The sequence below is a fragment of the Eurosta solidaginis genome, chromosome 3, assembly GCF_040869045.1.
Source record: "Eurosta solidaginis isolate ZX-2024a chromosome 3, ASM4086904v1, whole genome shotgun sequence".
Lineage (NCBI taxonomy): Eukaryota > Metazoa > Arthropoda > Insecta > Diptera > Tephritidae > Eurosta > Eurosta solidaginis.
This window is the reverse complement of record NC_090321.1, coordinates 201,928,435-201,952,409: the sequence shown is the minus strand read 5'-3', so window position 1 is coordinate 201,952,409 and position 23,975 is coordinate 201,928,435. Positions and strand designations below refer to the sequence as shown.

Below are 23,975 nucleotides of genomic sequence, written 5' to 3'. Positions count from 1 at the left end.
GGAGAGGTAGACTTTTACCTGACCCAGTTTCTAACGGGACATGGTTACTTCCGCAAATACCTACACAGAATGGGTAAAGTTGATAGCCCGAGCTGCCTGTACTGTGGGGAAATAGACGATGTACGCCACACCTTCTTCGAATACAGGCACTTCTCCCATCAGCGAAGGAGGGTAGAAGAGGTACTTGGCGACCTATCCCCGGGCAGTGTCATTAATAACATGACCTGTCGAAGAGACAAATGGGATACGGTCAGCACATATGTGAGACATATACTTACCAGGTTTTAGTGGGTAGGCCTTCATGGAAGAAGGGAGTCCTACACTCGGAGAGTCTCGCAGTGAGGCTTAAATATCCCGGTCAGTGCATAAAGCATTTCCTCCTTCCACGAAACACAAAAAAAAAAAAAAAAAAAAAAAAAAAAAAAAAATAAAACTTTAACTTTGACTTGAACTTTAACTTTAACTTTAACATTAATTTTAACTTTAGCTTTTACTTAAACTTTATTTTTAACTTTAACTTTAACTTTCACTTTAACTTTAACATTCACTTTAGCAACATTCGCTTTAACTTTAACTTTAAATTTAACTTTAACTTTCACTTTAACTTTAACTTTAACTTTAACTTTACCATTCACTTCAACTTTAACTTTAAGTTTAACTTTAATTTTAACTTTAACTTTAACTTTACCTTTAACCTTAGCTTTAACTTTAACTTTCACTTTCACTTTCACTTTAACTTTATTTTTGACTTTAACTTTAACATTCACTTTAACATTCACTTTAACTTTAACTTTATCTTTAACATTAACTTTAACTTTAACTTTATTTTTAATTTTAACTTTAACTTTAACTCTCACTTTAACTTTAACATTCACTTTAACTTTAACTCTAACTTTAACTTCCACTTTAACTTTAACTTTAACTTTATTTTTAACTCTAACTTTAACTTTAACTCTCACTTTAACTTTAACTTTATTTTTAACTTTAACTTCAGCTTTCACTTTAACTTTAACATTCACTTTAACTTTAACTTTCACTTTAACTTTAACTTCAACTTTAACTTTCACTTTAACTTTAACTTTATTTTTAACTTTAACTTCAGCTTTCACTTTAACTTTAACATTCACTTTAACTTTAACTTTCACTTTAACTTTAACTTCAACTTTCACTTTAACTTTAACATTCACTTTAACTTGAACTTTAACTTTAACTTTAACTTTCACTTTAACTTTAACATTCAATTTAACTTTAATTTTAACTTCAACTTTCACTATAACTTTAACATTCACTTTAACTTCAACTTTCACTATAACTTTAACATTCACTTTAACTTTAACTTTAAAATTCACTTTAACTTTAGCTTTAACTTTAACTTTAAAATTCACTTCAACTTTAACTTCCGCTTTAACTTTAACTTTGACTTTAACTTTATTTTTAACTCTAACTTTAACTTTCACTTTAACTTCCACTTTAACTTTAACTTTATTTTTAACTTTAGCTTTAACTTTAACTTTATTTTTAACATTAAATTTGACTTTAACTTTAACTTTCACTTTAACTTTAACATTCACTTTAACTTTAACTTTAACTTTAAATTTAATTTTAACTTTAACTTTAACCTTAACTTTAACTTTAACTTTAACGTTAATTTTAACTTTAACTTTCACTTTACCTTTAGGTAGGTAGGTTGAACTGACCGGTCCATGAGGACCTCACATAGACTGATTGAGTTCGTAGTGTTACCAGAAGTTTGTTTTAACGACCAAACTGAAAAACCCTATCAAAAACCAGGACCTATGTTATAAAATAACTCCGTCCTCTTGGCAAATACTAGAAGCTTCCTAGGGCTTAAGCCACTTGCTGCTTCTAGATCTGACAGTAGTATCACTCCTAATTACTGGAGTCTTAGCCTGGCAAGTGCAGGGCACGAGCACAGAACGTGCTCGATCGTTTCCTCCTCCAACCCGCACTTCCAACATCTGCTATCACTGACCAAGCCTAGTTTAAAGGTATGTGACGCCAGAAGGCAGTGTCCAGTCAGAATACCCGTCATGAGTCTACAGTCCTCTCTTTTTAATGATAGGATCAACTGTGTTAGTCTAAGGTTGTAAGACCTACACATAATCTTCGACACTTTACAGCCCCGCGCTTGAACCCACGCCTTTCCCGCTTGGTCGATCATGTGCACCTCTCGCCTTCGCTTAATCTCGCCCAATCTAATTGGGACATCTACGGAGCAAGCTTCAAGGGATGCGCCCTTTTTAGCTAGTTCGTCCGCTTTTTCATTCCCATCTATTCCCATATGCCCTGGGACCCAATATAGATGTATGCTTCTCCCTGTCCCGATTCTCTCCAGAGACTGCTTACACTCTAACACGCATTTAGATGCTGTGCTATGCGAGATTATTGCCTTAATTGCTTCTTGACTGTCAATATAAAAGTTAACACGGTTGCAGCTTAAGCTATTCTCTTCCAGGGTTTCTACTGCTTTGGTTACGGCTAATATTTCCGCTTGGAAAACGCTACAGAAATCCGGCAGCCTGTAGGATCTGCTTATTTCCGGATCAGCGCAGTATACCGCAGACCCTACTCCTTCCACTACTTTGGAACCATCGGTATACACATGTATCGCCTCGTCCGCCATTTGCGCACCCTTGCGCCAACCGTCCACCTCTATTGTGGCCTTAAGATCTCCCTCGAAGCGCAGATAGGGAATCATGTAGTCTGTTCGTCTTGCGAATGATGACGCTATACTACTATGGCCATATGGTCGGCGCTCAAGCTGCCCCGAAGCACCGAGCCTGGTTGCGATCGTTAACGCTTTGTTCTTTGCTACCAGGTCTACAGGTGGGATGTGCAAAATGGCATAAAGTGCAGCCGTCGGGGTTGTTTTCAGGGCTCCCGTAATGCTAAGCATCGATAGTCTGCATACCCCCTCTAATTTTTTGAGGTATGTTGTTTTTTGTGTGGCTTTCCACCAAACAAGAACTCCATAGTATAGAATAGGGCTTACAATCGCTGTAAAAACCCAATGAGAAAGAGAGGTCGATAGGACCCACGTACACCCCAGCATTCTTTTACATGTATAGAGTGCCGTTGAAGCCTTCTTGACCCTCTCCTCCACGTTGAGCTTCCATGACAGCTTACTGTCTAGGATGATTCCTAAATATTTTGTGCAAGGTTTCTCCTGTAAGGTCACCCCTCCTAACTTAGGCCTGGTCCAATTTGGGACCTTATACCTCTTTGTAAACAAGACCATATCCGTCTTCTCCGCATTGACTTTCAATCCGACATTAGATGCCCAGGTATGAATATCGCGAAGCGCCCGATCCATCAAAGAACTAATCGTTGGAAGGCACTTTCCACTTATGACAATTGCAACGTCATCTGCGTAAGCCGAAAGTTTTACGGGTCCCTCATCGAATTGCCTGAGCAGTTGGTTGATGACCAACGTCCACAGCAGAGGTGATAGCACCCCTCCCTGCGGCGTGCTCCTGTCCACTGATTTCGTGGCCTCGTACAATCCCAATTGTGATGTAATCTTTCTGCAATTTAACATGCAGCCGATCTATCTGATTAAGGCAGGATGTACTTTAATGTAATTAAGACCATCCATAATCGCCCATTTTGCAACATTATGGAAAGCCCCTGCAATGTCCAAGAAGACTCCTAGGGTCTACTCCTTATATTCCAGGCTTTTTTCTATGCTTATTAGCACCCTATGCAATGCGGTGTCTACCGACTTGCCTTTGGTGTACGCATGCTGTGTTGTGGAGAGCAGCTTTTCATCCACGTTGGACTTTATGTACACATCTATCAGCCTCTCAAAGGTTTTGAGCAGAAATGATGTTAAGCTAATGGGTTATAGTCTTTGGAATACATGTGACCGATCTTCCCCGCCTTTGGTAGAAAAGCAACACGAGCAGTTCTCCAAGAGTGCCGTACATGATTCAGTCGTATGCACCCATCGAATATTATTTTAAGCCATTCCACGACCGCCCTACTTGAGACTTGTAGCATGGCCGAGAATATACCGTCTGGGCCCGGCGATTTAAACTTAGAAAACGTCTTCACTGCCCACTCGATCTTGGTATCGGTCACCAAGCCCGGCACTACTAGCTCCGTGATCGAAGTGTGAGTGATGTCTGCTGGCTCCTCTAAACCGTCTCCCGATGGGAAATGTTTTTCGAGAAGCACCTCAAGTGATTCCTCACTATTACGTGACCAATCCCCGTTCTCTTTCTTTATTAGTCCCTGGACTATGTATACACAGTCATAAGCGTCCTTGTTAGGAATTCATTCGACTCCTCCAGTACCTCTACATTAGCAACCTCTTTGGGTTGTCCCAGTTTTGTTTCTACATGTTTCTGGAATTTAGTCCAGTTCGTTGACCTAGGGTTTCTAAAGGTTCCTCATTTCTCTACCCTCTTTAGGGGGGATGTTGAAGCTGATATACGCATGGTCGGAGAAGGATGGTCTATCAAGAACCATCCAATCATACCTTGATATATCACGCTCGGAGCTCAATGTAATATCTAGAACATTGCTGGATGTTGGACCAAAGTATGTAGGGACATTTCCCCTGTTGGCTAACTGCAAATTGGTTTGCAGGATGTAACAAAACAGAGATTCGCCTCTCTCGCTCGTATCTGCTCTTCCCCACGCATTGTGGTGCGCATTTGCATCTGCGCCTATGACCAACCGCCCTTTGCGCCCTTCCTCCTGTACTAGCCTTTTGTACTCCATCGGTGGGCCTCCGCAGCATGGGCCATGTAGCAGGACGCCAGGATAAATGCCTGCTTATTCTTTTGCTCAACGGCCACCGCTACGAGATCCTCAGTTGTGTAATTAGGCAGCATATATGAATGCAGCTATTTCCTCACCATTACTACAGCTCGCACCCGTCCTTCCGTTTGCGCGTAGTAAACGCCAAACCCGCGTCCGCTAAGTCCAGAAACCTTTCCTCCCGATGAGAGCCACGGCTTCTGGATCAGCGCCACGTCAAACGAACCCTCCTCAAGGGTTAGGAGGAGTTCGCTCGACGCCACTCGACTGTGTTGGAGGTTTATCTGTAGGACTCGCAGCACCATTGGGCTGTTTGACCCCCTCCAGCACCTTCGTCTTGACGTCGACATCCTCCCCTTGCCCTTTTGGTTTAGAGTATTCGAGGCCCCCTTCAGCCTCTCGTGACTGTTGTGCAGGGTGTTCCTCTGTGCGAGTCACAGCACCATTTAGCGGTTGGTCCTCTTCCAGCACGTTCGTGGTGACGTCGGGGACCTCCAGCTGTCTATTTACCCTTATGCTTTTGATGTCCTTTTCGACTTCGCCCACCTCTAGCGTGTTAGGGTTTTTATCCTCGGGACTTCTTTTCCTGAGTCGCATGTAAATTTTGCCAGTGCCAAAGGACATTTTACCAAGCTGCGCGTACAAAATATCCTCCGCCTGCTTGTTTATTTGGAAGATGTAGAACTGACCATCCTCGGTAGGCCGAGATACCGTAAGTACCTTCCAATCCTGTGTCGGTATGTTCGGATTCTGATTCTGCAGAAGTCGCAGTGTATCCTCCGACTTCATCACGCATGGTATCCATACCTTAACTTTTGGTACCGTGGGGATTTGCGATTTATCCACCACCTCAAACCGCGCGTTCGTGCCTTGCCTTTGGAGGTTTGGAACCACTTCCTCCAGCCACCTCAAGCTCGCGATGTTGTCGCATGCTATCATCTTCACACCATTATACCATCCCCCCGAATCAAAGGTTGGAAGGGGCTTACTTGGTTGTTCCCGCATCATCTTCAGCATTAAGCTAATAAGCTCCCTTTCCACAGATCTCCACCTTTCAGTAGTCATTTGTCGAAAGGACTGCTACGATCAACTAGCGCCACAGTCAGTGACTGCTTTGCCACATCACTCATCTTCTCGGGAAAAGCAGGAGTCTTAGTGTTATCTCCCTTTGGCACCTCCGAGAAAGCCGGAGTCTTAGCGTTAACTCCATTTAGCGCCTCCGAGAAAGCCGGAGTCTTAGCGTTATCTCCATTTGGCTTATCTCCTACTTCCTTAATTGGAACTTCCCTCTGACTCGCAGCTTTCGAGGTAGTTGCTACCTCGCTATTGGAGCCCATCTGTCTTACAGCCTTGGGCCTACTTGTCTTGTCTATGCGACTGCCCTGCCTCGCGGCTCTAGGACTGGGTCATTTCTGCCTATTGAAAGCAGGCTTGTCGCCTTCCGCCGAACGTTGCCTCTTCATTCTGCCATTCGACGCTTCTTCCTCCTCGTACCGGTTGCAGAACCGAGGGTTTCTCGCAGCAAACCTTTTGAACTGCCTTCGACCTACTTCTACCGCTTCATGGGACCATTCCAAGCGCTCGATCTCCACTTCTGTTGGGTCGACCACTGCTCCCAAGCATTGTACAATTCTTAGTGCTGCACGGTACTGCGAGAGAGCTCTTTTACTTCCTCTGCTCCGTACCCTTCTCCACTTTTCTACTCCGTTTTCATTTGTGTGCTTCTCCAACACGGAGTTCATTGAATCAGCACTACTCTCGCTCCCCGAGTCCGACGCATCGCTTAATTCGTATTTGTCGTCCTTGGATTGCGACTCAGTCCTCCTCTTTACATCGTCCTTATTACAGTCAGGTAATGAGTCGTTCATCTTGGTCGTACGACCACCTGCCCGACAAGGAGGGCTCAGCGGTCCAGTATTATATATACGGGAAAGAACCATCCGCCACAGCAGCGCCCCTTAATGTGGTAAGGCCATTAATACTTCCCGAGGTTGCCCGGTATCGGGAAGGCTCCGTTCGAATACAGCCGAATTTATTCCCTGGCTGCAAATCGTCCAATAGGCAAGGTCCGCATAACACCCTGGATTAGGGGGTTGGTGGTTCTTGGTCACCGACATCCCGCCGCCCTCGTATGAGGCGAAACGGCGTAGATGTCAGTCACAAACAGCTCCGCCTCATAGTCGGGTGCTAAGCCCTCACACCAACGACAAGGTGCCTACCCTAGTGAGGGCACTTTACCTTTAACTTTATTTTTAACTTTAACTTCAACTTTCACTTTAGCTTTAACATTCACTTTAACTTGAACTTTCACTTTAACTTTATTTTTAACTTTAACTCCAACTTTCACTTTAACTTTAACATTCCCTTTAACTTTAACTTTAGCTTTAACTTTAACTTTAACTTTAACTTTAACTTTCACTTTCACTTTAACTTTAACATTCACTTTAACTTTAACATTCACTTTAACTTTAACTTTAAATTTAACTTTAACTTTATTCTTAACTTTAACTTAGCTTTAACTCTCACTTTAACTTTAACATTCACTTTAACTTTAACTTTAACTCTAACTTTAACTTCCACTTTAACTTTAACTTTATTTTTAACTCTAAATTTAACTTTCACTTTAACTTTAACATTCACTTTAACTTTAACTTTAACTTTATTTTTAACTTTATTTTTAACTTTAACTTTGACTTTAACATTCACTTCAACTTTAAGTTTAACTTTCACTTTAACTTTAGCATTCACTTTAACTTTAACTTTAATTTTAACTTTCACTTAAACTTTATTTAACATTCACTTTAAGTTTAACTTTAACTTCCACTTTAACTTTAACTTCAACTTTATTTTTAACTCTAACTTTAACTTTAACTTTAACATTCACTTTAACTTTAACTTCCAATTTAACTTTAACTTTATTTTTAACTCTAACTTTAACTTTCACTTTAACTTTAACATTCACTTTAACTTTAACTTTATTTTTAACTTTAACTTTGACTTTAACTTTAACTTTAACTTTCACTTTAACTTTAACATTCACTTTAACTTTAACTTTAACTTTAACTTTATTTTTAACTTTAACTTCAACTTTCACTTTAACTTTAACATTCACTTTAACTTTAATTTTAACTTTAACTTTAGCTTTAACTTTAACTTTCACTTTAACTTTAACTTTCACTTTAACTTTAACATTCACTTTAACTTTAACATTCACTTTAACTTTAACTTTAATTTTAACTTTATCTTTAACTTTCACTTTAACTTTAGCTTTAGCTTTAACTTTAATTTTAACTTTCACTTTAACTTTAACTTTCACTTTAACTTTAACATTCACTTTAACTTTACCTTTAACCTTAACTTTCACTTTAACTTTAACTTTATTTTTAACTTTAACTTCAACTTTCACTTTAACATTCACTTTAACTTTAACTTTAATTTTAGCTTTAACTTTAACTTTAACTTTATTTTTAACTTTAACTTTAACCTTAACTTAAACTTTCATTTTCACTTTAACTTTATTATTCACTTTAACTTTAACTTCCACTTTAACTTTAACTTTAACTTTGTTTTTAACTCTAACTTTAACTTTCAATTTAACTTTAACATTTACTTTAACTTTGACTTTAACTGTAACTTTAACTTTATTTTTAACTTTAACTTTCACTTTAACATTCACTTTAACTTTAACTTTAACTTTCACTTTCACTTTCACTTTAACTTTAACATTCACTTTAACTTTAACTTTCACTTTAACTTTAACATTTACTTTAACTTTAACTTCCACTTTAACTTTAACTTTAACTTTATTTTTAACTCTAACTTTAACTTTAACTTTCACCTTAACTTTAACATTCACTTTAACTTTAACTTTATTTTTAACTTTAATTTTGACTTTAACTTTAAATTTATTTTTAACTTATGAGGTGGGTTTTGTCTAAGGCTGGGGTAACGCTCAGTCAATCCAGAGTCGAGTAAAGGTCCCACAAACCCCTACTGAATAAATACACAATATTTATGTGTTACGAACACACGCACACACGGCTGGAGATATTAGGTGGGCAGCAGCTTTCCGTCGCAAGATGGCGAGGGGCGGAGCGGCGGCTAACGGTCGTTGGAGTAGAGGAGGTTCGGTAGGGCGGTTGAACGGTCGGGTAACGGATGGACTGGTACGGCGGTACCGAAGCAGCGGCGGGATAGAAGCAGCGGCTTAACGGCGGTAGGATGGCAGACGGCCAACGGTCGTCGTAGCAGCCGCGTGACGGATGCAGCGGCTTAACGGCGGTAGGATGGCAAACGGCCAACGGTCGTCGTAGCAGCGGCGGGACGGATGCAGCGGCTTAACGCCGGTAGGATGGCAGACGGACAACGGTCGTCGTAGCAGCGGCGTGACGGATACAGCGGCTTAACGGCGGTAGGATGGCAGACGGCCAACGGTCGTCGTAGCAGCGGCGTGACGGATGCAGCGGCTTAACGGCGGTAGGATGGCGAACGGCCAACGGTCGTCGTAGCAGCGGCGGCTGAATGGTGATAGGACGGCGAACGGCCAGTGGTTGGTGTGGAAGCGGCGGCACCAGCAAGGCGGGATGGGCACGGCGGTAGTATGGCGGACGGCCAACGCTCGGCGTAGCACCGGCGGGATGGAAGCAGCGGCGGTGGGCTACGGAGCGCGTACCAAGGACGTGGTGAGAGTGGAAGTAGGCTGGCGATGGGGTTTACCTGGACAGCGGCGGCTCATTCCGGGCGGGGTCGGTTGACGGTATCGGATTGATCGGCAGTCTTCGGCAGAATCGATAGTAGGCCGGTCGGTCACCTGGGGAAGAGACTGCGAGGACTCGTTAGTGCTGGTTTCACCGCTGGACACCCCCGCCTCCCTACTTGCACACTAGTAGAAGGTGCGTAAGGAGGGCGGAGTTGTACCAGCCGAGGCACCGTGGGTCGACCCGTGGGCGGAGGGGAAGTGCACCTTAACGGCACAGCGGTAGCCCCTGTGCGCACGCATCGGCTCACGGCTGAAACCAGAGCTATGGAGAGGGGTCGTGCGGTCGTTCGGGCAGCGGGTCATTCCTTACCGGACCAGGGCGACGGAGGGAAAAGTAGCCGGAAGACACCACTTTCGTCGTCCTGGTGCAGCAAGGGGTGACTCGCACCACGGCCGCACCCTCTTCTCCCTAGCCAACTAGTGGGAGTGGTCCCACCGCTCCGGCCAGCCTGTTAAACCAGAGCTGAGGGGGAGGGGTGCTTTGGGTCATTGAGGCGGCGGGCCGCTCAAGCACCAAGGTGGGCAACGGTGGGAAAGTAGTCCGAAGACACCACTCGCGTCGTCCAGCCCTGGTGGAGGGTGACCCGCGCCATGACGGCGCCCCTGCCACGCAGCCCGTGCTGAGGGGGGAGGGGGTATTTGGTCATTGAGGCAGCGGGCCGCTCGAGCACCAAGGTGGGCAACGGAGGGAAAAGTAGTCCGAAGACACCACTCGCGTCGTCCAGCCCTGGTGGAGGGTGACCCGCGCCATGACAGCGCTCCTTCCACTCAGCTAGCTAGCCGAAGTGGTTATTTTGTCTTTAAAAAGACAACCACTCCCGCTGGCTCACCTGCGAGGACTGAATTACAAAAATGCAAATTCGATGTTTATATGGGTGGTGCCGCAAACTGGTTGAGAAGTCGACACACAATTATTGTGATTTTCATTGGTTTCCTATCAGTGGTTGTTGACTATGCTATAAAAGAATAAGTACAAGTGGTTGTTGGCTATGCTATAGAAAAATAAGTACAGGGTGGTTCAGGTTTAAGTACAGGGGGTTACGTTATTGTACAAACTTTAACTTTAACTTTCACTTTAACTTTAACATTCACTTTAACTTTAACTTTAACTTTATGATAGAGATCCAATTTTATGTATTTGGCCTGTTGCTAACACCGACACTTTTTCGACATTTTTTTCCCTTAAAACCCTTCAATTCCGTTACGTTAGATGGTTTACCATTTGCATTGCGATGCTATACCCCAGAATCCAGATGAAACTTATTATAGTAAGTAGTTCAAGGCGTTCCCAAGTGATCCGTGCAAAATCCCTTTGTACACAAAATGTTTTTCAGTGCACAAGAACATTACAACAATCACATGAGAGCTGCCAACTTCAACTGCAAATATCTCCAGACAGAGATACACGTCTTTTGACACCTCTCTAGGTATTTTTGGACCCGTATTAGCAGTCGACGACTGTTCTAGATTTTTACCCGCATTTTTCTTCAATAATTCGATTCATTCAAATCTTTTTTTCATTTTACGCATTTCGTTGCCAACTTATATTGTTTTTAGAATAGGCTACATTGATTTCAAATTAACCCATGATTAAATGAATATTCAGATGTTCTCATCCCATTGATGCTTTCCCTTATTCTGACAAGTTCGGCATGCATATTTTAGAGGGTTGTTTATCATACAGAACTGCCTTTGAGTTCTGCTACTATCGGAGTAGATTTTACTATACGTTTAGAAATATTATAATTATATAAGCCGTTACTAGAATTGTTTAGCCAAAAAGATTAACGTAAATTTGTGTTCCCCAAAAGAATATAGAAAAAATTTTGCAGAAAACAAAATTTTTTTTTGTGCAATTTTGTATGAAAAATTAAATACTTTTATAATACAAGTAAATAATGGAAAATAGAGCTACCGAAAAAGTGAGCTTATGTTGTTGATATCACCTTTACTATTACATCATGAAATTAACCAATCCCAACTGTACCTAAAATAGACTAGATGGAATCATTTATAGCCCAATTAAGACAATAGGGATCAATCGCAGAACACTCTCTTTAGAGAATAGTCGCACAATTTTTTGCAAGTAAAATTCATTCAATCTCAAGAACTTCAAAACACAAAGGCTTACTTACTATCACACGCTTTTCTGGGGCTTTCACTTGAGTAGTATATTATAATTTAGTACCCGTTTTTTGCGTATAAACATAAGTCACAATAGGGCAATTCATCGAAGGTTAATAAACCATACAATCCATGTAGATACATACGAAAAATAAGATTAAGAAGCGACCATGATTACGCGATATTTACGAGCTTGAATGAATTGCTCCAATGATCGTATCATAAGTCGTACAAGATAAACAAATTTGTGATAAGCAAAGTAATTACGTAGATAAATAATTTGTTGTACCTCTTGTTTTGCAGAGGCTCGAAACACGAAATATTTACTAGACATAGAAGAAAGCCGAAAAATATCGACAAATAGCGTAATCGCATAGAATGGAGAGCGTCAGAACTTTCTTTGCCGGCCAAAATAAAGATGGTAATCTAACAAATAATCAGCGAAACGGTGGCCTAAATTTATTTACTGGACGTCCAGTGCCTACGAGTATCGGTGGTGGACTACAAGGAAATTTAAGCCCAATTATGCATGGCGACGATTCAAAAAAACATCACGACGTCAAACGGAAAGATAGCGATAGTTATTTTTATATAATGTAAGTATTTTTTGGTTTATTTAATTTTAAGGCAGTTCATACTTGGTCTTTCAGTGCGAGTTTAAGGGCCTTTTTCTCGCCTGCCTCTTAACGTGGGGATTACGCAACAGGCAGATAAATTTGAAAATAGAGCTACCGAAAAAGTGAGGTTATGTTGTTGACATCACATTTATTATTACATCATGGACTGCCTGTTAACTTTGTCGACGGAATAAATATAACTAGCATTGCGGAAAATGAAAATGTGTTTAAAGGAGAGATCAGTTATAGCAAGCCCTATATTAGTGGCGTTCCATTGAGTCATCGAGCTCTGAATCACGATCAAATCCTCCATGAAATTTAACTAAAAAAGTTAAAAACTAGTATTATTAGTTCTTTAAACCATGCAACAAATGCGATATATTTTCCACAGAAAATTGTATGGGATTTTGCACTTAAAAAAGGCTAGAGTCGGCAGTTAAAACACGTCTAAAAATGTCGGGATAAGTACCAAAAGAAGCATTGTGAACTAAATAAATATCGTCCCAAGGCGTATATTAAAAAGTTTACTTCTGTTGTGCTTCTTGTAACTATTGTTCAAATAAAAAGTTTATAGTTTTTCTATCGTGAATTAAAGTGAATATAATGTAATTAATTTATGGCTTTAATAATTTGTTTGAAGACTTAAAGTTAAAATGTGTGAGTTGCCGAGTGGAAAAATATGTTATATATCGGATGCCCTAGTGCATATGTCTGCAAGTGCTACCAAGTACAGTGGGTATGCTGTAAATAATTTTCCACAAAAAAAATCAACAGAGTCGCCTTGGTGATCCGAAAATGATCCAGATAGATATCAGGATCACGGCGTTGTTGTTGTATTTGGTTGTAAAACTTATTATTGGTATCTGGATCATGTTTTATTGGAACGCAAATATTGTTATCATTAGATTTATCGAAGAGGTCTGTCCCACCCGAGACAAAAAAGTCAAGAGTTGTTAAATTTTGCAAGTGGTTCTTTTATTCCATATTTGTTATACAATGTAGGGAACTATTAGATTTTAAATATATCCAACAATTCAGTTTCGACTTTTTTGAGATTGGTATGAAATATGTCCCACCAGAAAAAAAAAAAATTAAACAAACTGCATCGACTAGTTTGTATTGGCATAACGACGAGAACGTCCCCTGCTGGCTCACTTAGTATCTTAGTGGGAATAATACCTCTTATTCCTATCCTAATAGAGAAAGAAGCAACACTTGCTGTACTAAGACAGTGTTTGAGATTATAAATAACCATAAAAAACAAAAACATTAAAAAAATAAACTTAACAACTGAATTTGCTTAACAGATTTATTTAACAGACATAGCAAGAGAACAACAATTCTAAGGATGTAATAAAAAGTAGACGAAAGTAGTTTATGAGCTTATTCTTGAAGCGCAGCTTATTTTGTATGGCTTTGAGCCTTTGGGGCAGAGTGTTCCAAAGGCGAACAGCGTAGACAAAAAATCGACATTCGGTAACTAGGCAGTTGTACTTCATAGTAGTCAAGTTGAACGATCGGGGTGATGTGTTAAGTTTAAGGCGATCCATGAGATATTCAGGTTCTCGAGATGTGATGACCATATGAAGCAGTGTTAGGCATTTAAATTTGAGCAGGTTATCGAATTGAATAGAATTTCCGCTTGGCGAATATGGAGATGTTGTCGTAACGATCAACACTATAACATATATACACGTATCTGGCTATATTGTTGTAGACGACATTTAGTTTACTACGACACAGGCTATCGCAATTTGCATACAGTTCACATCCATACAATAAGGTGGGTAAAAGATATGTTTTAGCTAACAGCAGTCGAATTTTCACTGGGGTAAAGTGCTGGGTAATCCAAAGTGAGCGAAGCATGTCATAAACCTTGTCTATTGCACTGTAAATATGGTCATTCCATGTCAAATTTCTGTTAAAAATCATTCCAAGATTTTTGCGGTGTTTAAAAATCTTACGACTGAGTTGTTTAATTTTACTTTACTGAAACTATCAAGCGAAATGATTTTGTTATAGATTACTATGCACTATTTATTTGGGTTTAAAGGTAGAATATTATCACTTGCCCGCTTGTTTACATGTTCAAAGTCTGACCCATTGTAAATTCATACAAGTGAAAAATCTTTCTATTCCTCCATTGCCATACCTACCTGTCAAATAATAGCTGACAGGGAGAATGGCTGTCGCGAATGGCCACAGAATTGAAGAAAAGTTTGTTTTTTGCACACGGTTATTAAACTTGTCGTTTACAAAAACGTTTGAAAAACACTATTGGCAAATGATTTAAGTAATCGAACAGCAATTGAACAGGTGATCGAAGCTTTTTACTATTGTGAACGTTTTTTTCAAACATTCGCCACTTGTATGAATTCACAATGGTCTGACCTAAAGAGCGGGACAGGGCATATACAAGTAATAAGAAAATCCATACGAAATCACGTATTGCAATGGCCTCTACGATTAGAATCACATGGGGTTTTGACGTATTCATTGTGAACATAACTCTTTGGGAAATATGGAATCCATTTACTGACCCTGGCTCAGAGGTCTGGTTCATGGATGAATCAAAATTTGATGACGGAAAAATAAGAAATGCGGTAGAGAATGTCTACGAGAGGCTTATCCCCAATGAATATCCTCATTACGTAAGACAACCAGGCAGCCTTGCGTGTGTTACAAAATTACTTCTCACCCAGTAGATGAATGCATTTGAGTCCTAAATGATCTGGGAGCCAAGAACAATGTTTTGCTAGGATGAGTTTCCATGAATAAAGCACAGGAAGGTATTGAAAAGGCAGACTGCTTTAGCGGCATTCTATGGCTCAGAGCCCTTCGGGGGAAACAAAGCAGTTCAGACAAAACTGGATTGGATGCCCAGAGCAAAGACGAGCAAGGCGACACTCTCCCATCTAAGTGGGATTAAGAGCCTTCGTGATATGGAGTAAAAAGCCTGAAGAGGTAATTAAATACAGTAAAAGCCTTTACATGCGGTAAGAGGCTGAAAGGAGATATGTAGCATGATGTAATAATAAAGGTGATGTCAACAACATAATCTCACTTTTTCGGTAGCTCTATTTTCCAGTATTTACTTGTATTACAAAAGTATTAAATTTTGATTGTTTTTTTTTTGTACAAAATTCCCAACAAATTTGTGTTCTGCAAAATGTTTTCTATATTCTTTTGGGGAACACAAAGTTACATTAATCTATTTCGCTAAACAATTTTAGTAGCGGCTTATATATTTATAATATTTCTAAACGTATAGTAAAATCTACTCCGATCGTAGTAGAACTCAAAGGCAGATATACACAAAGACAAATGATACAGAACCCTCTAAAAGATGCATGCCGAACTTCTCAGAAAAAGGAAAACCGTCAACGGGATGAGAATACCTAAATATTCATTTCATCATGATGTGTAGAATATGATTTGTGATCGAAATTCTTATTTGAAATTCTGTAATACGAAATTCTGCATTTATGCTCCGATTTCATAATTATGCTTCTTCATCCATATGTTTTTCCGATTTTCAAAACACAATTTTGTAAAACAAAAATGCATTCATACATAAAATATTGCTCCTTCCATAGAATGCCTTCTCTGCCCAAAATCTTTATCAAAATTTTGGTCAGTGTACGAAGAGTCAACCAGCGTCTCTTTCCCAAAAACACAAAATAATGTCGTTGTTGTTGTTGTATTAACAATAAAGACACTCCCCGAATGCTTTGGGGAGTGTTATCGACGTTGACAGTCATTTGCCGGATATAGATCCGGTACGTTCCGGTAACAAAGCACCATTAAGGTACTAGCCCGACCATCTCGGAGACGATTTATATGACCACATTAAACCTTCAAGGCCATCCCTCCCTCCCCACCCCCTAGTTTCACGAGGAGCTTGGGGTCGCCAGAGCCTCGTCTGTTAAAAAAACAGTATTCGCCGCGGGTAGGTTCCAATAAATTTTCACATTAGCTGGTTCGCTTTTGAAACAAGTTCCAAAATTGGGCCTTCTTCAACTGAATTCTGAGACAGGGTTTTTTCAATCAAATTCTGAAATATGGCGATGTTCAAACGTTTTCTGAGATAGAGCGTTTTTGAAATGGCATCAAAGATAGGGGTATGTTCGACTCAGCAATCGATTTGAAGAACAGGGCGCGTATTGTGTGATATGATCCGTGATCGAAAACCAGTTTTTATATCACTATAGCTCTGGGATTGTTAATGGGAATATAGGCATAGCTGAGCAAGGGACAATTGCATACTCATAATAACCATTATTGACTGTTATTTAAAAACAAAAAGATTAGCAGTTTCCTATCTATTGTTTGAGTGAAAATTCAATTCAAATTCTGCGATCGATAATCATTTTTACTCAAACGATAGATATGAAACGCTCAACCTTTCTTCAATCAATCAATTATGGATATTATTAGTACGAATTGTCCCCATCTCACATATGTTATTATTCCGATTCACCAGCTTGGAGCTATTGTGATTTCAAAATTAGTTTTCGATCACGAATCGTAACACATGATACGGGCCCTGAATTCCAGAATTTTAACTCTGCGTGGGTCACAAGAATTTTGAAATGCAGAATTTTGCGTTTTAGTTAAACAGAATGTTTTTAAAATTTTTTCCAGAATCACCTCAAAATAATTTTGAAATACCAAATTTAGTAACGCTCCCGGCTGTAAGGTCAAGCACAATAGATCTAAATAATGGTCGCAGTGCATCGAAGACTCATAACAATAGAATTAATAATATTTACATAAGCAAGTCTTAAAATACTCAGCTAAGATTGTAAAACGCGGAATATATCCTTCACTGGCCATAGCAGTAAAATAAACAAAAAACGTCTAACATTGAAATTTTACCCACTAATGGAGAGTTCTTAATTTGTTATTGTCGAAATACCTTGATAATAGTTTTTTTTAACATTCATTAGTTACATCGATAACAAATATGGATGTACTACAAATATACGTATGTATGTACATTAACTGGGTCGATTTATTAACCGATATCGCGCCATCGATTTTTCGATAGGATTTGGGCTCAGGAAAAAAAGTTCCACTACGCATACCCAAAAAAATTATTTTCGAGCCTGCGAAAAAAAATGGCGGAAGGGTAAATTTTTCGACCAAAACACTCCTCAAAACCCAAAAAATATTTTTTTTTCAAAAAACTGTTGTAAAAACGTTGGCGATAACAGTTTTTAAAAAAAAAAATATTTTTCGGGTTTTGCGGAGTGTTTTGGTCGAAAAATTTACCCTTCTGCCATTTTTTTTTCGCAGGCTCGAAAATAATTTTTTTGGGTATGCGTAGTGGAACTTTCCAAATCCTATCGAAAAATCGATGGCGCGATATCGGTTAACTTTCGTCCATACAAATCGACCCAGGTTAATGTACATACATATATATGTGTATGCATATCCAAAATATAAAACCAAATTTGTCTATTGTAGCTATTTTAGAAATCTGTTAAATATAATTCAATTAACAACGTATGTGGTGAAATAGAAATAAATTAATCGTAACCGAATGGGCGTTACTAAAATAACCCTTTTAATATATATGTATGTTCAATTGAAAAACGTGTTAAAAAATATTTTAAATGTCAAGTTTGATGTCAATAACTTGTATGAAACAAAAATGTATTATGTATGAATCATTGTGAATTCATACAAGTGGCGAATGTTTGAAAAAACGTTCACAATAGTAAACAGCCCCGATCACCTGTTCACTCGCTGTTCGATTACTTAAATCATTTGTTCAATAGTGTTTATAAAACATATTTGTAGACAACTGATATATTCCCAATAAACTTTTTTGGCAATTCTCAGTTTGAGATACATTTGAGAATCAGTCCATTTCTCACATTTCAAACGTTAGTTTTCAAATGCATTTCAAATAACAGATAGCATTCTCAAGCTAAAAGGCACATTTTTGATATGGAATTTTTCTTTATTTTCAAATTGAGAATTTTTGGATTCTCAACTTTTTCTCAAACGAAAATAAAGCGGAACGAAGTGGAATCCAATTACTCTAATTAAATTGTTTCTTCAGTGTTACCTGCGCTGTAAAAGAAATACCCAGTTTTAATAATAAGAGTTCTTTTTTATGAGTTTTGACAAATTATTTAAATTTTCTTTATTCAGGTAATTCAAAAAAGTATATCAATGCAAAAAATTAGTTACATACCAGTTTTTCAATCATCTTTCTATTATATAAAAATATACTGTAACAAATATGTATACATTTTATATTATTTAATGTTGATATATACGTGAATAAAAAAATTAAAATTGTATTATAAAAAAATTATTATTTCATGAAAATCAAAAAAATAAGCATTAAATTCAATGTTACAAAAAAGCATATGATGTAGAGAAACTCCCACTAGTTATACATATAATATATAGTACCTGGGCGACCGAGCTTTGCTCGGCAATCTTCGAGTATACCGCATAACATACTTTGTTCTACATGTCATCATTAATCAAACTCAACTTTTTTATATGTAAATATATTATATACTTTTGCTTACCAATGTTTGATTTCCTTAAATATAGATTTCAAAAACATATCAAACACTAACCGCAAAATGAACTAGAATGAGAAAATTTGAAATGGGTAATTCCAGCCTATAGTATAAGGGATTGTTATGACAATTAGCGAAATTGAGAACTGAGTTAGTTAGGTCGAGTATCTTCATGCGCCGAATTATTAGTTTCAAACATTTTTTTAGTTATACACTATGAAAGTCCCACAATTTTATTACATTCCAAAAACTTGTAAATTTCACGAATGACAACTATCAGTTAGTTTAATTAAATGTCAACTTAATTCCCTAATTGCCATTTGTTGGTAAGTAGTTAAATGGTTAGATGTCGTTTTCAAATTGAACATATGTCTCTAGTGTTCAACGGTAGCAAATTACCAATGTGACCATGGTGAGATATCTTATCTATGGTGAGAAATCTTTCTAATAGTAATCTGTGAGAAATTGAAATTATTCATTTCATATTTGTCAAAAATATGCATTTTAATATATTTTGCTAGAACTTGCCACGGTGCCTTGATATTGCATTTCAATTTTATGAGCGTGTGTGAAATTAAGAAAATTAAGTCGAATCAAGTGTAAGATTTTTTTACGAAAATTTTTAAATTTAATATTCTCCTTTAACGTTTTAATAGAATATGAGTAAGTAGAGTACTATTTCGTCTAACTACTCCAACCCTAAATAGGAACCCTACTCAAAAATATCCCGATTGTAATGCGGAGTGAAATACCTTTCGTTTGATACCCATATCGGCATATTTCATGCAATTTTTTTTAATTTCGAATAGATGGCAACCCTAAATGGCAACCCTCTCAAAGATGTCCCTATTGTAATGCGGAGTGAAATACCTTTCGTTTGATATACATATCGGCATATCTCATGCAATTTTTTTAAAATTTCGAATAGGTGGCAACCTTGTGAACCATTCTGAGTGGCAACACCTAGGTAGGAAGTCTTAGAAGGTGATACATTATCTCTGTGCCTTCCCGAGATCGTTCGGCTATACAAACATACAAATATACGAATATACAAGAATTGCTCGTTTAAAGTTATAAGATATAATAATATATGACCATATTATGGTGAATACATTAAAATAGTATTTCATGTTGATTAAGTGCACATATAGGTAAACAAAAAACTTAAGCACAAAAATTTAAGGTTGCAAAGACAAGTGCAGATGAGGTACAAAAGTTGCCATTAGTGACATGTATAAAAGCTTAACATATTAGGTCTGTTCATCTACAAAAAAAATATTACTGGAAGTTACGAGTTTCTGTTATTGCTCATACAAAACATCAACAATTAGTAATTAAATTACATTTTTGTATTTCAAAAATACAACAGAAATATCCTGCGTTTTTAAGAAAAAGGAAACATTAAATAATAAATAAATAAATAAAATGCATTTAATAATTGAGCCCTTGATTTTGAAAGTGGTCTAAGTCATATTTTCCTTGTTTCGAGATAATTAGAGTTTTGCGTTATAAAGGATTGAAAAATATTTTTGCACTATGGAAAATGATTTTTCGACAGTAAAGTAGTGCCAACAAACAAGAATTTATTATGGTTGTGAACTTTATTACCATTTTTAACTGGAAATGTGCTTTTGAAAGGTTGGAAATGACTTAGACCACTTTCAAAATTAACAGAATGACTTTATAAATGACTTATACCAAGGAAACATTTTAATTAGTAATTAACATTTTATTCAAATTCATTTCATTATAACAAAGTAAATTATTTATTATGACATATTTAGGGAAGTGAAGTGTTTGTGAAAAATTGGTGGGATATAGGGTAGTAAATCCACCATATCTTTATGTTTTTCTTTTGTTATTGGTCTAATAGTTGTGTATAATGGAGGCAAATCAATATTTGCATATATTCTAGGTCTTCCTTTTTTAGGTGAGAGGTCTAATATTTTGAATTCGGAATTGTCATCCAAGGAAGTTTTATAAAACATCTTATATGGAGATTTTTTTAGAAATCTGATCCATTGAATTTTAAGCCAAGACACAGCTTCTCCATTGGTGTTTTTCTTTCTATTATTCGTTGAATCTTTAAGTTTTTTTGTCGAAATAAAATTTCTCTGAGCCATTTGTACCACCAAAAATGGGTTTTTCTTTTTACATACTTCTATTAAACTATAATAATGCTCAGGTATGTATAAATTCTATTAAACCAAAATCCCGATCATTTGGCAAAAAAGAATGAATGGCCGGATACCATAAATTTATGATCAACAGTTTCAACATTATTATCAGATGACTGAACAATTTTTAACCAAATTAAAGCTATGTTGATGTTACGATTTTGTCCTGTGCAGGCATCACTGTAAGCTATGACATGCTTTTGAGTGGTAATGTCCTGAATGTGCTTTAAGATGCAAGACGCAACTTCCTGTGATCCCCTCGAAGCGATTGTTTCATCCCATACATACATTTTAGCATTTTCATTGTGGAAATTATGAAACCCTAAATTGTATACATACATGTTGCGCTTATGATAAGCTACCGAGACAGAAAGTTTTGGGTAAGAAAGTGCTTTCTGTAGATCAAATGTGAAACCGTAATATTCACTCGGGTTATCTTTTGCTCTTTGTATGTCTTCTGTCAAACTTTTTCTAGCCTGTTCGGCACTGTTAAGATGGGAATCATGAATTTCCATAAGATGCAACTTCTCGTCTTCGTTACTGGATGCTTCTGTTTTTAGTTTTAGTGAATCACACTTTTGGCAAGTGTCTTTGCGAGGAGTATGAAAATTTAAGTTGAACTCCGTATTGAAAATTGTCCTGTAAATCCACTCCTTCACACGTGGTGTATTATTTTCATTACATTTTTCTACATACAGCTCATACATTTTTCGAATATCTAAGTCAGCACTTAAATACTTTCGACCTGAAGTGTGATGTGATCTCGTGTAATGGCTCTCACATGCTGGAAAACTCAGAATATGTTCTCGTACCACTTTAATTTTTTCTTCATCTGTTTTTCTCGATGAACCAGTCATTTTGCCACGTAAATCCATTCCAGGGGATTTAGCATTTAAGGCACGGCTTAATCTTCCGTAAGATATTTTAAAAGTATCCAAAAAAAAAGTTCTACAAACAGAAACTTCTGACATCCGTAAATTTATATGAAACTTATAACTACATTTTCTCATGTATCCTTTGTTATTTCTGGGTCGCCTTTGCTTTATTAATAGTTTTCCAACCAAACCATGCAGAAACAAATTCTGTTTTTCGAAACTTGCTAATTTCCAAAATGCATCAAAATTTTTTGTTAATGTCTTCATATCCAATTGCATTTATACATTGTTTGGAACAAAGGCAATATTTATTTTCGAAAAGTTTGCCACTCACAAGCTTAGACTTTTTTGTTTCATATTCCTCTCCCCTATTTCTCTTAATTTTTCTTAAATTTTGTGCATAATTATGTTGATTTCGGCTCCTCTTTCTTGATTTCATGTTAATTTCTTCCATTTGTAGGGGTTCCGAATTCACTTTTAAAGTATCAGTTGATTCATCTGAAGACGATATTACTCTTATTCGTTTCCATTTCTTGGGAGCATTACTTACACTTCTTCGCAGGATAATGTCTACAATTAAATATATATAGAACATTTTTACATTTTAAGGATTACTTGATCATACCTGAATCGTTATCTGAAGGCATTACAAAATTACTATTTATTTTCCAAAATTTCTCAACAGACTGACTTAGACCACTTTCAAAATAAACAGTTTCTATATTTTGTTTAACAACCAAAAAATTCATTCAATTTTACGAGTTAATTTTCATGGCATACCGCCAATCTCTTTAGATTATGTTATTTTATTATGGTTAGATAACAAGTAGCTGATAAACTCGATTTTTAAAAATTTTGACTTAGACCACTTTCAAAATCAAGGGCTCAATTATTATGTATAGATTATAATCTATTGCAAGCGGGTATTCTTCTGTTTTTCGTATTCAACCTTTTTATTTAGCCTAGTACTAGAGTGTTGGAAGAAGTTGATTGTCGCTCGTTCAAACTCACTGTTGTTGGCCACATTAGGAAATTTCAGATAAAAGGCTTCTAAATATAATCAAGAAAATAAGTAAAGCCACAACATAAGATCATACGCGTAATTACGTTTCACTGCTCCTGTTACACTTAGCGCCCTAGCTGGTGTCTTTGTTTTAGTTCCTTGCCAGGAATACGAATGCGCAACATTATCAGTTATTATTTTGCGCCAAGCCATTTTTATGAATTTAGTTGTACTTGCACAGATGATGGTCTGCAGTTCGGCCACCTGGAAAAAATAAACATGTATAAAATAGCTGCATTTTAATTGAATAGCTAAATTATTAGAATATTCACCAAATCGTTATATTTATTCTCAGAGTTTTGAATTTTAGCTTCAAATTCGGAAAATTCATGCACTTCCGAAAAAGGTTTTTGCGGTAAAATCTTCTTCCTTTTCGCAGTTGCAGAACTAGCGCCTAATTTAACTTCTTCAAATACCCTCTTTAACAACTTTTGTGTTGATTGATTTTCTGAAATTATTGAATTTATAGATATGTATGAATATTAGAAAAATAATTGCATGAAATAATTATATATATGGAAAATACGCCTCGTTTCAAGATCTTCTACTGGGGTGTTGCCACCAATGCACAGTGTTTCGTGTAGAACAAGCTAGCTGGACAAAATTATTTTATGAGATTTTCCGTTTCATATGCAGTCATTTATTACAACTACGTCATTTTTTTCAGCCATATGTTCTTTTTTTTTATTTTTTTCCAAAATTTTACTTCATATGCATACATTTGCTTATTTCATATACAGTAACTCATGTGAATAAGTGACATGGATCCAAAAAAATTTAAAGGACTTAAGAATATTACTTTATTGTACTCAAATTGAATGGAATACAAATCTCAATACTTTAAAAAATTCTAAAAATTCGGAAAAAAAAAAATTTTTTTTATGAAAATTCGTCGAATTTTTCAAACATTTTTTAAATATAATTTAGTTTTTGTTAGAGATCGTGACAAATTTTCGTATGGGAAATTAGTTAAAATAAATTTGAGAAAGCGAAAATTGTAAGAATTGTCCAAAAAGGGGTGTCTATTTAT

General features: G+C 37.2%; 2 protein-coding genes across 5 annotated transcripts in view; one reads left to right on the top strand and one right to left on the bottom strand.

Annotated features, from left to right (window-relative positions):
• The window catches only part of LOC137244945 (uncharacterized), an 89,781-nt gene that overhangs the window by 5,939 nt on the left and 59,867 nt on the right, over nt 1-23,975 (top strand). Inside the window, exon 2 of the mRNA XM_067774725.1 lies at nt 11,972-12,264. Coding sequence (XP_067630826.1) covers nt 12,047-12,264 — 218 coding nt within the window. The 5' untranslated portion in view covers nt 11,972-12,046. The remainder of the gene's footprint in view (nt 1-11,971; nt 12,265-23,975) is intronic.
• The window catches only part of Su(var)2-10 (E3 SUMO-protein ligase Su(var)2-10), a 274,287-nt gene continuing 272,797 nt past the window's right edge, over nt 22,486-23,975 (bottom strand). The window contains exons 10-12 of one of the 4 annotated variants that reach the window (XM_067774718.1): nt 23,218-23,393; nt 22,990-23,149; nt 22,486-22,932 (exon numbers count right to left, since the gene is read on the bottom strand). In XM_067774718.1, coding sequence (XP_067630819.1) covers nt 22,793-22,932; nt 22,990-23,149; nt 23,218-23,393 — 476 coding nt within the window. In that variant the 3' untranslated portion in view covers nt 22,486-22,792. The remainder of the gene's footprint in view (nt 22,933-22,989; nt 23,150-23,217; nt 23,394-23,975) is intronic. The other 3 variants (XM_067774716.1, XM_067774717.1, XM_067774719.1) reach the window with 3 other exon arrangements.